The sequence below is a fragment of the Micropterus salmoides genome, unplaced genomic scaffold, assembly GCF_014851395.1.
Source record: "Micropterus salmoides isolate LMB-PRFRI ecotype aquatic unplaced genomic scaffold, ASM1485139v1 Ms_hic_scaffold_10, whole genome shotgun sequence".
Classification (NCBI taxonomy): Eukaryota; Metazoa; Chordata; class Actinopteri; order Centrarchiformes; family Centrarchidae; genus Micropterus; species Micropterus salmoides.
The window spans coordinates 30,310,140-30,324,822 of NW_024040041.1; the positions used below are offsets into that span (position 1 = coordinate 30,310,140).

The 14,683-nt window shown below is 40.4% G+C and overlaps 1 protein-coding gene across 2 annotated transcripts; it reads left to right on the forward strand.

The window, feature by feature from the left end:
* Positions 1–1,460: 1,460 nt before the first annotated feature.
* On the forward strand, positions 1,461–11,196 carry LOC119894976 (nuclear distribution protein nudE homolog 1-like). 2 transcript variants are annotated; one of them, XM_038707722.1, is made up of 9 exons: positions 1,461–1,667; positions 2,385–2,497; positions 3,042–3,195; positions 5,309–5,457; positions 6,930–7,066; positions 7,541–7,798; positions 9,853–9,938; positions 10,696–10,868; positions 11,083–11,196. In XM_038707722.1, exons 2-8 carry the CDS (start codon positions 2,412–2,414, stop codon positions 10,843–10,845), a joined length of 1,020 nt encoding a protein of 339 aa, XP_038563650.1. In that variant the 5' UTR covers positions 1,461–1,667; positions 2,385–2,411; the 3' UTR covers positions 10,846–10,868; positions 11,083–11,196. The 2 variants fall into 2 exon arrangements, with proteins under 2 accessions (XP_038563650.1, XP_038563642.1); XM_038707714.1 differs by having other exon boundaries at positions 1,462–1,667; positions 10,696–10,841.
* The last annotated feature ends 3,487 nt before the right edge of the window (positions 11,197–14,683 follow it).

Below are 14,683 nucleotides of genomic sequence, written 5' to 3' on the forward strand. Positions count from 1 at the left end.
ACTAAATTCCCTCAGAAGTCCCTGAGGGTCCCAGTAATCTGCTGTCAGTGTAGACCAGACTTTCGGAAAACATGTAGCCCAGATATGAAGCACGGACAGAGAGGATTGGAGTGTGTGTACAACGGCTTTATGCTCTAGTGATGGTGCGTGTGGATTAACGAGGATCACATAGGCCCGGTTAATCCCTCTGAATAGGACAGAGTTGCCGCTGTGTGACCTCTGACCCCACCAACAGGAAGTGAAATTCACCAATCAGAATCAAGGATGCCGTCAAGTGGCACACTCAGACATTAGTTTAACACGCTCTCCTTCTGTAACCCTTAGAAACATGGCTACTATTAAGTGGCCAGATGCAGAGCAGGAAGCAGAGGACTTGAAATGCCACAGACGTTTCCCATATTTAAGTCTAAGAATTGAGAATAATAAAAATGAGAATTAAAGAGAATTAAAGGCTTCAGATGAGTTCATGTTATGTGGGAGTATAAATTATAACAGTGTCTGTTTCCTGTCTCCTGTTACTTTATCTGAGTAAAACAGTGACTTCAATGCAGAAGAACATATTTTTTAAGTTTACATTCTCTCTATTCAACAATCAAAAATGGCAGCACTGGAAATACAATCAGAACACTAACAGTAGTGTTGTAGCCTAGATAAACAAATTGGTATTTAGTATTTGAGTGTTACACAACACTGAAAGATAGAATAAGAATTTGCATTATTTCCAAAAAGGGAAATGAATGTACAAAATACAACAAAATCAAGATTACAAATATGAATCATGTCCAGATACTAAGTCAAAGTATTTACTATCTCATAATTTTGTCCTGGTAGGCTGTCCTATAATTTTTTTGAAATTTAACTTGCCATCATGACTATCATATCATATCATATCATATCATATCATTAAGTCAGTTTTTCTATTTTCTATTTCCATTTTATTTTGACTTATACCATTATTGAATCACCAACATTTTGATTTTATAATTAAAAATGGGCTGTCACACATATCAGCAATATCATGCTGCATTCAAAGCCTCCCTTGAAAATAAAGGGACATCCTACATTCAAATGGTTATGATAGGAAATTAAAGGCAATACCAGGCACTTGTGGCAACATACATCAGAATTTACAAAATATTACCTCAATCATTAGCTGTAGACGGAGCTGACGATAAAAGTAACTGTAAACCCTCATATCAGACGTTATTATCTAATGAGGCGCTTACTTTTTGTAAAATTTCCGACAGCACTTGAAGGCAGCACCGGCCTAAGGCACTCCATCAAAATGTCTAGACTGTGCAGATGATGCAGACCCCCTTTTAGACTGACATCAATCTGATTGGACAATACTCCTCATCCCGCCTCTAAATATTTGATTGACAACCACTTGACCAATAGGAACAGGCGACGAATCTATCATCTAACTTGTGATTGGTGAGGCGGTCCGGAGAGAACATGAATGGCAACTTGTATTGTTCGACGTCTTCCCAAGACAGTGGCAACTTTGCGGTTTCCAACTCGGGGAAAGTCCTTTAATAGTTGTCTTTCATCGTTTCGCTTTTACATTTTACCGGCAAAGTTTGTCGGTAGTAATGTCGGCACGTGAAGAGGATTTAGAAAAATAATTAATAGGTTAACATTGCGTCAAACGAAGCTAACTGTTGAGCGTAAGTAACAGTCATGTTGTGTTAAACGTTATCCCAGCTGGGATTTAAATGGTTAACGCTAAACTCCGTTAGCTGAACTAGCTAACTTATTTGCATTTACAAGCTAAAAACATTCTTCCAACTCTGTTATACTAAGTTGCCGAAGGTTTGAAGGTAATAGTTTCAGTCAGTCCTCTGCAATATTTATAAAAGCAGGTGTTACTAATAATAAACATAATAAGGTTACCCGTTATCTTTTAGATTCCCGTTGTTCAGCTGGCTGTGACCAGACTCCGTATAAATCTTGTAACCAATTTAAGTCATGAGTGGCTTAATTAGATTTATTGCACTGACTTAAGTTATTTAAATATGTGTTATGATTCGATATAATATATTCTTCAATTCGGCATACAACCAGTATTGAAAGAAACTTTATTTACTATAGCTTGGTTAAAACTAACTAGCTTGAACCTAACGTTAAGCACACCGTTGACACGACTGAGGACGGTGACGACCAAAATCTAAAAGATTTTTTATCTGAAACATAGTGATACTTGATGGTTTACTCAGCTGCCGAATTAACGTGAAAATCCTGATAGATAGTCTGAAATTCATTTCCTATAATAACTTTTGATTTCCCATTAACCGGTACAACGTTGATGTTAAATTAGACAATTTGTAAACGGACTTTCTGTCCACCGGAACTTGTTTAAATGCCTTGTTTGAATTGAACCACAGACCAGTGTTGGTGTGTGACAACTGGAGATGGGAGATCCGGAGCCTCCAGTGTTTGGGTCCCTGGAGGAAGAGCTGGAGTACTGGAAGGAACAGGCTGCCAGGCACCAACAGAGGTGTGTGTACCCCCCAAAATAAAATAAAGCTGGACCATGTGCACAGAGTAGATTTCTTGGTTAGTTTGCCTGCAGTATTGTTTTTTTATACAACATAAATAAAATCATGTTTCAGGACTTCTGGGGCTCCGTAATAAATTCTGAAAATACAATCAATACCTATTCGCTGCTCTCCAGTTCAGTTTATAGAAATGTGAGTCTGTAGACACTCCTGTAGCACAAACAAATGTGAACCTCAGAGTGTTTTCCTATTAAACACATTTCTGTGATGTTTAGACTTTCGAGTTTAATCCATAGTGCCCAGAGCTTTCTGAGGTTAGGTGGGAAAATTATCAGGTTATGTTGATTGTCCAAACTTATCTGGTTTAGAATTATCCTGGCAAAACCTTCTCTTAGACATCTTGGTCCAATTGTTATGCTGAAATTTGAATCCAAACCAATAAACCAAACTGAATGATGGTTCAAATGATTTGCTGCGATAATATCCAGAGGTAACAAACACATAGCTAATATTCTATATTATTATTATTCATTATGTATGCAGTGCAGAGGAGGCCCAGGAGGAACTGCAGGAGTTTCAGCAGATGAGTCGGGACTATGAGGTGGAGCTGGAGACGGAGCTGAAACAGTGTGAGGCACGAAACCGTGAGCTTCTTGCTGCCAACAACCGCCTCCGCATGGAACTGGAAAACTACAAGGTGCAGAGGACTTTATCGGTTATCAGATACTGGTTAACTAGAGGACGTTTAGAAGTAATATGCAGGAAAAAAAGGTTCTGTTATGTGAGTCATTGTGTCTACATGGTTTTATAGCCAACACTGAAGCATAAAGCTGCGGTATCATAGTATCATGTCTTAACATTCAACCAACTGACCCATTTAGGGGATTTGACTGTGGATTTCCATATCCATCAGCTGATAGTAAGTTTAGTTTTATGGCCTGTGCTGAATAGACTTCACTGGTGCTCTTGTCTGAACACACACACACTTTCACAGAGGATTGATTCAGGGCAGAAGAAGGCAGCTGAGGGCTCTTGTTTGGCCTTTGTCTGGCGGGGATGTCGGTACTTCCCATGAGACCTATCCCAGACATGTCATAGTTCCCTCGCCTGCTTTTCTCCCTTTTAAAAAAAACATCAATTTTTCCACATTACTGAGGTCACAAGAGGGATGTGCACAGGCAAAACAAACAGCAATAGAAACACAAAAACACTTTAAACTTAAAAAGAAGATGTGGAGACCGGTTGCAGTCTGGTGCCGGGTGCCGGGTGCAAGGCTGTAAGTGAGGTCATTGTGTTTGTCGCCCCCGATCCACAATCCATCCTAACACGTGGTTGTGCACTTTTCAGTTTCTGTAACCAGCCGCTTATCGCATGTTCTGCGCTTTAAAGTCAAAGCACTGAAAGTTTGCATGACAAGGATTCAGTCGTAACAGTTGCCCCCCAAAGATAGGTGCAAATGTGGTGGAATAAAGAAAGACGTCATTGGTTGTTCAACAGGAGCTTGACAGATTTTCTCACAATAATAGATACTGTAAAACTTAATTAACAAAGCCTAGTCCAAATTAGACACCTGGCTCTTTTACTGACCCTGTGTGGCTACATGTTTTCACAGATAAACGCAGGTCTCGATTAGAAGCCTTGTTTGTTTTTTATAGAAGTTCTTTGGATGTATAAAACCTTTTAAAGCCCACCGGGTCGCCTGCTTCAGCTGAGCTGCTTAGATTGTGCATACAAATATAAATGTTAATCAAACTTAAGTCAATATGGACATGCTACACGTTGTTAGATTGGTTAGAGTCTCTTCAGTTCAGTACAGTTAATTTTACGGGAACCATGAGCACCAGAGTATAATTCATTCAGACTTACCGGCATGGTAAACAAGAGAGATGAAAAAGACATGGTAACTCACTACTTTTTGAAGAGGTCATAAAGTCTGAATATGTGTCCGTTCCTTGATTATTTATATTCCTTTAGTCCTTAAGAACACACTGATCAAAAGAATCAAAATGTTTTGTTTCATAAACAGTAATCTAAGTTGGAATAAATACAGTAACCTTCGTAATCTCTCTCTCGCTAATGACATTTGTATTCATTATATTTATTACTGTGCGCCAGAGAGAAAGCTCCTCTGTGATTTAATGTTAAATAAATGAACAGATTTTACATATTTTATTTAGTTTTTGGTGTCAGGTCTAAGGAGGAAATGGGAAAATATTCACTCATACATAAAATTAAATTCAGTTTAGATACGTGGACAAACTATTAATAAGAAATATGACAGTGTTTACCTGTGTTAAGGTGAAAAGGGGGGGAAAGGTTTATCTGTATGACCAGTATGCAGACACTTCATGGACAAGTAATGTGTAGAAATATGCAGCTTGTGATTAAAAAACACTACCAGCAACACGGTTACGATGAATCCTCACAGGGTCTGTGAATGGTATTGAGCCTCCTGAAGTTGTCATCCATGTTTTCATTATGTGTTGATGTTAAATATTCTGTCAGTGCTACAAAGCTAGATGTATAAAACACATGATGTTTGGGCACCAAAAGTGTTTTCCTGGTAAGGCACTATAAGCCTTCAGGTTTTAAGAAGAGTTAATGTTAAGCTTTCATTAGCCGGATATACTAAAGTGTTTGTTTTTTGTTAAATTAAATTGCCTCAAATGATTGAAATATTTAAATAGTTCTATCAAATATCCATTTAGCAGTTATAATTTGAAGTGGAAGTTCCCCCCCCACCTTTGTAATCTATCCTTTTTTGTTTCATATTCTTTCCTCTCCTGACACTGTGGTCGACCTCCTGACAGGAGAAGTATGAGACTCAGCACTCGGAGGCCTTCCGGCAGATCTCCAGCCTGGAGGGAGACCTGGCTGAGACCACAGCCATCAGAGACCAGCTTCACAAATACATCAGAGAGCTGGAGCAGGCCAACGATGACCTGGAGAGGACCAAGAGGTCAGAGGGCGCTCACACAGAGATGATGGAAGACAACTTAAAGGATAATTTCTGTATTTTTAAACCTGGGGCCACTATTTTCACATATTTTGAGGTAGAAATGACTAGAAAGTACAAATAGTTTTGGAATCCGTGCAGTAGAGGGCTTCAGCCAGCAGCTGAACCGGCTGCAGTGGCTGCAACGTATTTCTTTGGGCCCATCAAAATGACGTCCACAAACACCAGCTGTTACACCGGGTGTCTGACAACATCATGGATCCCTACGAGTTACTCCCAGTGACACCCTTTGTTTTTAACAGCAAACTGAAGTCTCACTCAAGGACAGTTCTCATGAGATTTCAGCGTGAGAGCTGTCCTTACGTGAGACTGCAGTTTCCTGTTAAAAACAAAGGGTGTTTCCAGGAGTCACTTGTAGGGATCCTTTCCATGAAGTTGTCACCTGGTTAACAGTCTGAGCAATTGCCCCAAAGGAATTCGTTGCTGCCACTGCAGCTGGTTTGTGGCTGCCGGCTGAAGCAGCTACTGTACGGATTGGTAAGCTTTTGTACGTACTAGCCGGATATGGCCCAGGTTTAAAAATACCAAAATGATCCTTTAACACAGTAACGAAGTTAAGATGATGTGATTGCGCAACTGTACTAATGAAATCAATTAACCTATCTGTTGAAGAAATCCATGTAGCTTTCACAATCTGATTAAACCTATTATAGCCATATTTGCAAACCTTAATTGAATGTTTAACAAACCTTAGCGTGTTGATTGTTAATACATTTATTACTTTAAAGGACAGATTTGCAATCTGCTTCTCCAGCAGCTGCCTTACTTACTTGTAACATTTACAAGTAACCTAGCCAGCCATTCTGCAGAAAAGTAGCCTAGCTATGGCCAGAGATGTTATATAGAGGAGACATGCCACTTTAAGAATCCTCAATATAACTCCATAGGGAAAGCCCGTAACGCCAAAGATTGCGCTTGTACCGCCTCTCCCCCTAGAAAGCAAATCGTCTTCTTTTAACAGCTGAGGCGGGAAACATATTTCAGCCAATCATGTGGTTCCACTTACGTAAGGGGTTTACTGCGCGTGCGTCACTACTACTATGCATGCACAGTAGTATAACCTGTCGAGGAAAAATGCCTTTTAAACCTTATTTTGAGGCAAAGTTGTCAAACTTTTTCAGCGATTTCTATTAGATTTTACTGGTGATTCTATTCATCTAGTTTATTTGTCCCGGTGTCCAGTAAAACTGCAGTTCTGTTTCTCTCCCCATTCATTCAGATAGGAATTGTTAGTCCCAAATTGTTGCCTGGTGGTGTTGCCAAGATGGCTGCCGAGTGGCATGACTCGCCTATAAGGACGTTCCTAAAGGTTTAGGCTGCCTTCGTCAGATACGTGACACTCAGCACTCACAAGTGGTAGCAGTTCCTGGAGTCTCCCGAGCCTCATGATCTGTTTTACGCTGTGTGTTATTCAGGGCAACCATCATGTCACTGGAGGACTTTGAGCAGAGGATGAACCAGGTTATAGAGAGGAACGCCTTCCTGGAGAGCGAGCTGGACGAGAAGGAGAATCTCCTGGAGTCTGTCCAGAGGCTGAAGGACGAGGCCAGAGGTACATATTCATTGACCTGCCGTCAGTTAAACTAGTTTTGCAAACTTGTGCTGTCGTGGAGGCACAGATTTTAACTGGCTGTGGGATATGATTTTAAAAAACAAACCTCAGCAGATATTTCGGTGGTGAAATCACCAGTTCCCAATGCAAAAAGTGTGTGTTGAGATGACATGATATAAGTTTTTAAAGTGCAGTCAGCTAATTCATGGTATTTAAAATTTTTACATTCAGGGAAAAATAAAAGTTTCAGGAAGAAAAAGAATTCAATCAATAGCTTATAAAAGCATTGTTAAAGATGTGTTTTCAATGCTCTCATAATGTGCTTATCTAAAGAGTTAGACTACACCCACAGTGAATAAGCTGGTTGTTTTGAGGCCTTACTTCATGTTCTGCATGGCTGCTGAAAGCCATTATTTTAAAGTCTCTGTTGCACGTCTGTAACTGGCCCCTAATGTTTGTTGGTGTGTGTGTCAGACCTGAGACAGGAACTCGCGGTGCAGCAGAAACAGCAGGTACAGGACAGGAAGCCGTCCCTCAGCAGTGCAGTCAAAGAGCCTTCGTCTTCGTCTTCGGCTGGTTTTCCCACCCCGCCCCTCACCCCTCCAGTCAAAAGAACCGAGGAAAAAAACACTCCTGCGTCCTCTAACCAGCCGGTCCCATCTGCCGCCACACCACGAAGACCTCCAGGCTCAGCAGAGTCCTTCACCACTCCACTGACCCCCATCAGCAGAGGTCGGTTCATCACCACCAGTATCCAATGCATGCATGTCCACTTACACTCCTGCTGCTAAAATCCAGACGAGAGGAGCTCTTATTTAACAAAAATATTGATACCTTCATATGACTTGCCTTTAATCATTACCAGGCTCACAGCAATTAATCGCAGTAATGAGCAGTAGCAAGTGATTTGCAGACATTTTGCCCTGGGGTTTGCTTATCAGTCAAAATGCTACAGGCTATTGTGTCTTAGTGCTGAAGGTTGCTGGTTGAAGGTTGTATGCAGCAAGGATTTAGAAGTATCACATCTTTATTAAGGTAGCTAAATGTCAATTAAGAGTTGGTGCATTATTAATTCATTGATTTTTTTTGTTTGTTTTTACCAACAATATTATAAACATATTTTTATTCAAGATTCAAGATTCAACCCACTTCATTATCATGCATTATTTTTGCTAGATTGATATAAACCCATTCCTTTTTTATTCTCCATTGAATCTTTGAATCAATCTTCATAATTGAAACTTAACCTCAAATTCTTTAAACCTCGTCTGATTTTTCAAATGTTAATGATCTTGCACACTTAGGCCCCGATCAGACAGAATGCGTTTTGCAGGTTTGAAAACGCGAGGCGCGCAGCAGTGCCTTTTTTGGTTGAATTTGGAAAAGAGCAGTGCGCTGCGTTGTTATTTATGTTGCTAGGCAACCACCGAATCAGCTGTCCTGTCAGTCAAATCAAAGATAGCTCAGGCGATCTGTAATCTTTGGTTTGCCACTAAGTAATAACGGTCATATTAGCAGAAACTTGATCACAACTCACAGGTCTGTCTTTTTTGGGCCGGTGTTAGCTCGGTCTGTTGGGACTTGGCTTGGAAACTGGTGGGTCTCCGGATCGAGAGATCTGAGTGGCAGCCCCCTCACTCTGACATCTCTCTGGGTTGCTATGGGTCCTGTTTGTGCATATGTGTCTTTCGGACCTGTGTGTAAATACTAACATAATACTGACATAGGAGTTTCCCCTTGCGGGATTAATAAAGTATATCTTCTTCTTCTTCTTCTTTAAATTCTTTCTTCTGCTTTAAAAACAATAGACAAAAGGAGGGCACCTGCTCTGGCTGAGAGGTGAACAGGGGAGACAGGGAAATGGAGATCCGTGTGGGTACATAAGCTGGTAGTACCACCAGTTGGTCCAGTAGATTCGTCCTAATGGTGGTCGGTTCAAGGCGTATTTTAGGATGAGTCAGGGACACTTTGTTGGAGTCTCCAGATAATCCAAGCAACTGTAAACTTCAGTCACCACAACTGAGGGCCCGTCTCTCCATTCATCCGATTGGACCATGGAAAAAAAACGGGAATGACGTCGGGCTCTCTTCTGCTTTTTCTACTTCGAGCGCTCAGAGTGCTCCTTCGAAAACACAAGGCGCAGCAGGTCCCCAAAAAGCGAGGCACTCTGGGGGCGTAAACAGCACGCAGAACGCTCACTGCCAATAGAAGAAGTTTTTTAAAAAGGCGCCTCTCACTGCAAAAAACACATTCTGTCTGATCAGGGCCTAAAAGAACATACTTCTGGGAACTTTGTTTATAACGCTTTTAACCAATTTCCAAAAAATACTCCCAATGCCTCAAAAAGTCAGTGTTTAGCACATAACTGTCTGTAAACAAACTGCTCCAGTGGAAAAGAATATCTGTACAGGCTGAAAGTGAAGAGAAAAACTGCTGACTGTGCTGCAGATAAGCCATTGTGTATTTAAAGAAAAAACAAACTGTAAAACTGCTGTGAAGATTTGTCAGATGTTGATTCTTTTCTCCCATTGTGTCAAATCAAATAAATAAATAAATGATCAGGCAAAATGATGGACTAGGAAGCCAGAAAACTGAGGTCTGATTTTAAACAAAGTACTGAAACACCACGGGCCAACTAATCAATTAGCAGTTTTGACAGCAGTTTTAAAGTAAATGATCAAACAAAGATCCCAAACATTCTTGTTTTTTCAGCTTCTTAAATATAAGGATTGGAATCATTAGAAAGATGGATATCTCTGCATTCACCAGATTGATTGTTTCTGCAGGTGAAAGCCTCCCTGGGACTCCCCTCACCACGTCGGCCAGGATCTCGGCTCTGAACATTGTTGGAGAGCTGCTGAGAAAAGTCGGGGTAAGAACCGCACTTGTGATTATTGACCCGGGACTCAAAGGATCAAAAGAGAACTCAGTGTTTCGTGACTCAGCTGCTGATTTGTAACCATGTGATGCTGCAGGGTGCTTCTGCTTTTACTCTCAAATGCACACAAACTACTTTCTTCTCAGGAGTTTATTGTTTTTTTTTTTTTTTAGAAGCAACATCATGTACAAATAAACACAAAACACCCAATCAATAATTGATCCCAAATAGATGAGTACAACACTGACAACTTTTTAAATTTTGTGCTGAAGTTCATGGTCTGCGGAGGGTCGATCCTAATGACTTTGTTAGCCTGACATTGCCTCCAGCGCATTGTGGTTCAGAGTGAAGTGTCTAGATAACTATTGGATGTATTTTAGTGTAAACATTTATGGTCTTCATAAAGTAATGACAGGCAGTCCTCCTCGGTACTTTGTGTGTGTTTAGCGCTACTTTGCATTTATTGACTGGACACATTGAGGATATCTAAACTGAAATGACAGCCAGTGTCTAAATGTTCAGGAAAAAATAAAGACCGTATTTGTTGCAGCTCTCACATGACTTCACATGATGACCTCTCTGCTGACACCGTCCTCACACAAATAAACCCTGTAACACTTCCACAACATGGCCAGTTGTTACATTTACTTCCCCACAGCTGCTAAAGATCTCAACCTCAACTTTCGCTCATTTAACACAGTTTGTTCTTTGTTTATAATGAGCATTATATTGTTTTCTGCACTGCTTATAGAACCTGGAGTCTAAGCTAGCGTCCTGTCGGGAATACGTCCACGAGCAGACAGCGAACCGCAGAGGCCACGCTGGTGGACAGGGGGCGGCGTCGGGCCAGAACAACTCCTCCGAGACCCATCCTACTAATGGCTTCTACAACAAGGGGTGAGATGCTCTGTACCTGTACAGCAGGTAAACAGCTGCTGATCTCATGTCCAGACTAGTACTGTAATCCAGCAAGGTCGTATTACCTCTTATTGGTCTGTGAAATGAAGAAAATATTGAAAACAACTGTCCAGATAGACAGAAGCTGGAGGAGATTAAAAATCCCAGATTTTGCTGCAGATTTCACCTGTCCAGCAGTTGGTGGGTGAAACAGGCTGAGTGTGCTTGTTGTGTTTTACAGGCTGGTGAAGAGGTTAGACTTCGGAGGGGGACCCAAGCTGCTGCTGTGAAAGTGGAAACGTCCTCCGCCTCCATCTTTAATCCTCCTCTGAGCTGCTCGTTTCTTCCTGTCCTGCATCTCCCAAACATTTAACGGTACTGTGTGTTCATCACACGCGCCGCTCTCACCGGGAGCTGCAGCGATGAAACGGATAGATACGTTTGCTACGGCTACTTTGGGATGTTTGTTTACCAGCTCTGCACAGTCAGAGTTTTTGTTTGTTTGTTTGTTAGCAGGACTTCCTTTCAGCACTCGCACTTACCTTGAACTCACTTACTGGACTTGTGCTGCATGTCACACCTCCTCACCTGCTTTCTTTTCCTTTACCAAGTGTTTTTGCTCTTTTTTTTTTTTTTTTTTGCTTAAAAGGTGTGTTAAGACTAAACACAAAGCAAATTTTAGACACGACATAACTACATACAAAAGACACTAACAGATGTTGGTTGACGTTGAGAAGATACGCTTCCACTCTAGGTAATAGATTTTGAACTTTCAGTAAAGAATCTGCGGTTATCCTAAAGCTGTAGCTGTACTACTTAATGTCAGGGTTTCTTTTTTTTACACTTATATGCCACATATTTGTTGGTCAGATCCCAAATGTGATGTGTTTTTTCCCGGCTTCATGCAAATCAGCCGGCCCTGGTAGTAGCTGGTACTGCACAATATAACCGTGCGCACTTTAGCATTTTAGTTACCACAATTACCAGTTAGCAACTCTCCAGCTCAAACACACGAATGAATCGTATTTATGAACTACGAGCGAGACAGAAGCTTTATCGTCTTCATGGGCTCCCGAGGTGGATTTCAGTCCGTCTTGAATGCTTCATGGATGCATTTACAGTTTGCTTTCTAGATATCTGACCACTGTCTGATCCGTCCAAGACACATGAGGTGACCAAGTGTGAGTTGGGTCAACCAACAAAAAGGGAAACTAGAGAAACAGGTAGAGTTCCTGTTTTAGTTTTAACATCGGACTGAGCCGTAGCAGTTGGCACCTTCACGTTCATCGATTGTTAAACACAGTTTTCTAAACACGCCACAACCAAAGTGAATATTTGCGTGATGTTTAGTTTAAACACACCTTAAGGGCGTGTCTTTCTGAACACTGGAGGGGCACTTTTCGTTGGGGCAGCACAGTCGGTCTGTTCCTTTGTCCTCATGAAATACACATTATCACTTGATGGTTTATATATCTCTCCGCAGTTGCATTTGACAAAAAAAGCGAGAAAATAATCTGCTGTTGATGAAAATAATAGTAGATTCAGACACGCATATGTTAAAACACCCCTCTGTAAGCCTTAGGGTTTTAATGAACTGTGTTTTTATATCACTATGACACATGTCTTAGAAAACAACGTAAATTACTCATTAAAGTTGTGTGTGTGTGGGGGGGGACCTTTCTGAATGGAGCACATGCCAACATCTTGTGGCCATCAGTTCTTAAAGCTGCCTTAAATAACATGCTACTGTGTAAATAATGAATGAAATGAGAGAGGAGTCGCTTGTTAGTACTTAAGAGATGCGTCACCATCTCTGCAGCTCTGTGTAGTGTTTTAAGACTCATTTAACTCCCTTGTTTTGGTTGTACGGCTCATTCTCTGTATGATTCACCTCGAGCTTTCTGGCGTTCTGGCAAATTTTGATCTAACAAGCAGATTTTATAAAACGTACTGATCAGATTCATGACCTACAGAAGATTTTAATGACCCCATGACTTTTCCTTTAGCGCCACCCTCAGGACAAACTTTACAATTCTAGCTGCGCTATTGGTGAATAGATAAGTTTATTCGTCCTGTCCACAACTTTGATATATCATGTGAGGAAATTTGAGCCTTTTAGTGTTGTTTCAGTATCAGTGTAGCAGACCAGGAGAGGAGGCACCTTTTAGTTTTTCCTGTGGAGACGCTCTTTAAAATAAACAATCCCTCTGCTGCGCGTCTTTCCAGGAGTGAAACGTCTTCTGTTCGGGAGGAGCTATGATGACTTCAGTGAAGGCTACTTGTGTTTTATGTTAAAAAAGAAAACTATGTAATAGGTTGGACTGTAGTGTTATATACTGTACCGCTGCTGTAGGGTCACTAACATAGATTGTAGATTGTAGGCTGGATTGAGTTACAGTTAGCTGCTCGGGGCGAGTGTAAAACAGCAGCAGCAACAGACTGGACCTTTCCCAGAAAGGTCAAAGGTCAGCGTGTGTGGAAGCAGCTGTGGAGAAGATGTTTTGGTGTTTGTGTTTTTTGCCTTATGAATCATTCATAAGAGTATTTACATGCTCACAAAGTGCTAAGACTTGTTCTGCGCTGCTTTGTTTACTTTCAGTACTGCTGATATTTTTTTTCTGAAAAAGCAATAAAACTTGAAATGTGAGAAATAAAACTCTGGATTTTATTTATTGTCTGCAGGTGGAGGAACTGAGACGACACGTCTGTTGTCATTTCGTAGCATTTTAATAGACTTCACCGGCTCACAAAGCAGAAAGTCCTTCATCACAGCAGTCATTGTACAACCCACTTTTATTATAGTTATATATATATTGTGTGTCTGTGAGGTTTAAATCACACCGCCTAATCTCACAAATGAATATACAACAGTTTGGTTACAAATGTCATTTTACATTCAGTTTCCAAATAAACAGATTCTCTATAAAATATTCTAATAACCCCTCTGAGACAGGGTACAACTAGCCCCAGTTTGGGCCTCTCGTGAGCCAAGCATCTAATTTTCTAAAAATATAAACCCAAGAGGCCGTTCAACAAAGCTTCCTGCTGCTCTGAAGTTAAAGTCTCTTGACTATTTAGATGATGTATAAAATGAAATGTATTTCATCCACTGCATGATAATGAAAAAAATTATAACCTGTTTCTCAATGTTCATAATCCAATTAAAGATGGTAGGCAGAAATTAATTTCTGTATTCTTTCCCATATTTATTATTTTGTCTAGATACTGAACCCAAAAATTCCAACAGTGTGTCAAAGTTAACTTCTGTTCGGATGAGTAGTTCCCAGTAGGCGAATGTGACATAGTCTAAAAGCGCTTTGAGTTGTCAGTGAAGACTAGAAAGGCGCTAAATACAAACACAGAACATTTACCTTGCAACCAGACTAACAGTAAAGGCTCATGAATTTTTTGCAGGTGTTTTCAGTTAATTAGCTGATTAGAGCTCTTCTCAGGTCGATATTTCTGTATTATAAAATATTTTAGAATTCTAATAGTTTCAAGAGTTGAATTTATGAAAGTTAATTATGGAAGAAAATGAACTTTTCCATGATATAAAAAAATTTAAAATGTATATGAAAAGTGCAATGTATGGCTGGGCGACATGGCCAAAAATGTTATCATGATAAAAACTTTTATATCATTCGATACCGATAATTATCACGATAAATGTCAAATTGTTATTTCTTCAAGTTTATAAGCTGATTTTTGCTCCTGACTGAAAATTGAAGAAGAAACCAGGTTAACTTTTCTTTATGGTCAGAAGTGATGAACACTTGATGCCAAACAGCGGATCATTAATAAGTTACTGAGGAGAACATTCAAAACTATTATGATTAAAAAAA

What these genes read in the sequence shown, in the direction of transcription:
- LOC119894976 (XM_038707714.1), top strand. Translation starts at nt 2,412, where the DNA reads ATGGGAGATCCGGAGCCTCCAGTGTTTGGGTCCCTGGAGGAAGAGCTG. An exon ending in GACCTGGAGAGGACCAAGAG is followed by an intron (nt 5,458 to 6,929) that starts GTCAGAGGGCGC and finishes TGTGTTATTCAG; the next exon opens with GGCAACCATCATGTCACTGG. An exon ending in AATGGCTTCTACAACAAGGG is followed by an intron (nt 10,842 to 11,082) that starts GTGAGATGCTCT and finishes TGTGTTTTACAG; the next exon opens with GCTGGTGAAGAGGTTAGACT.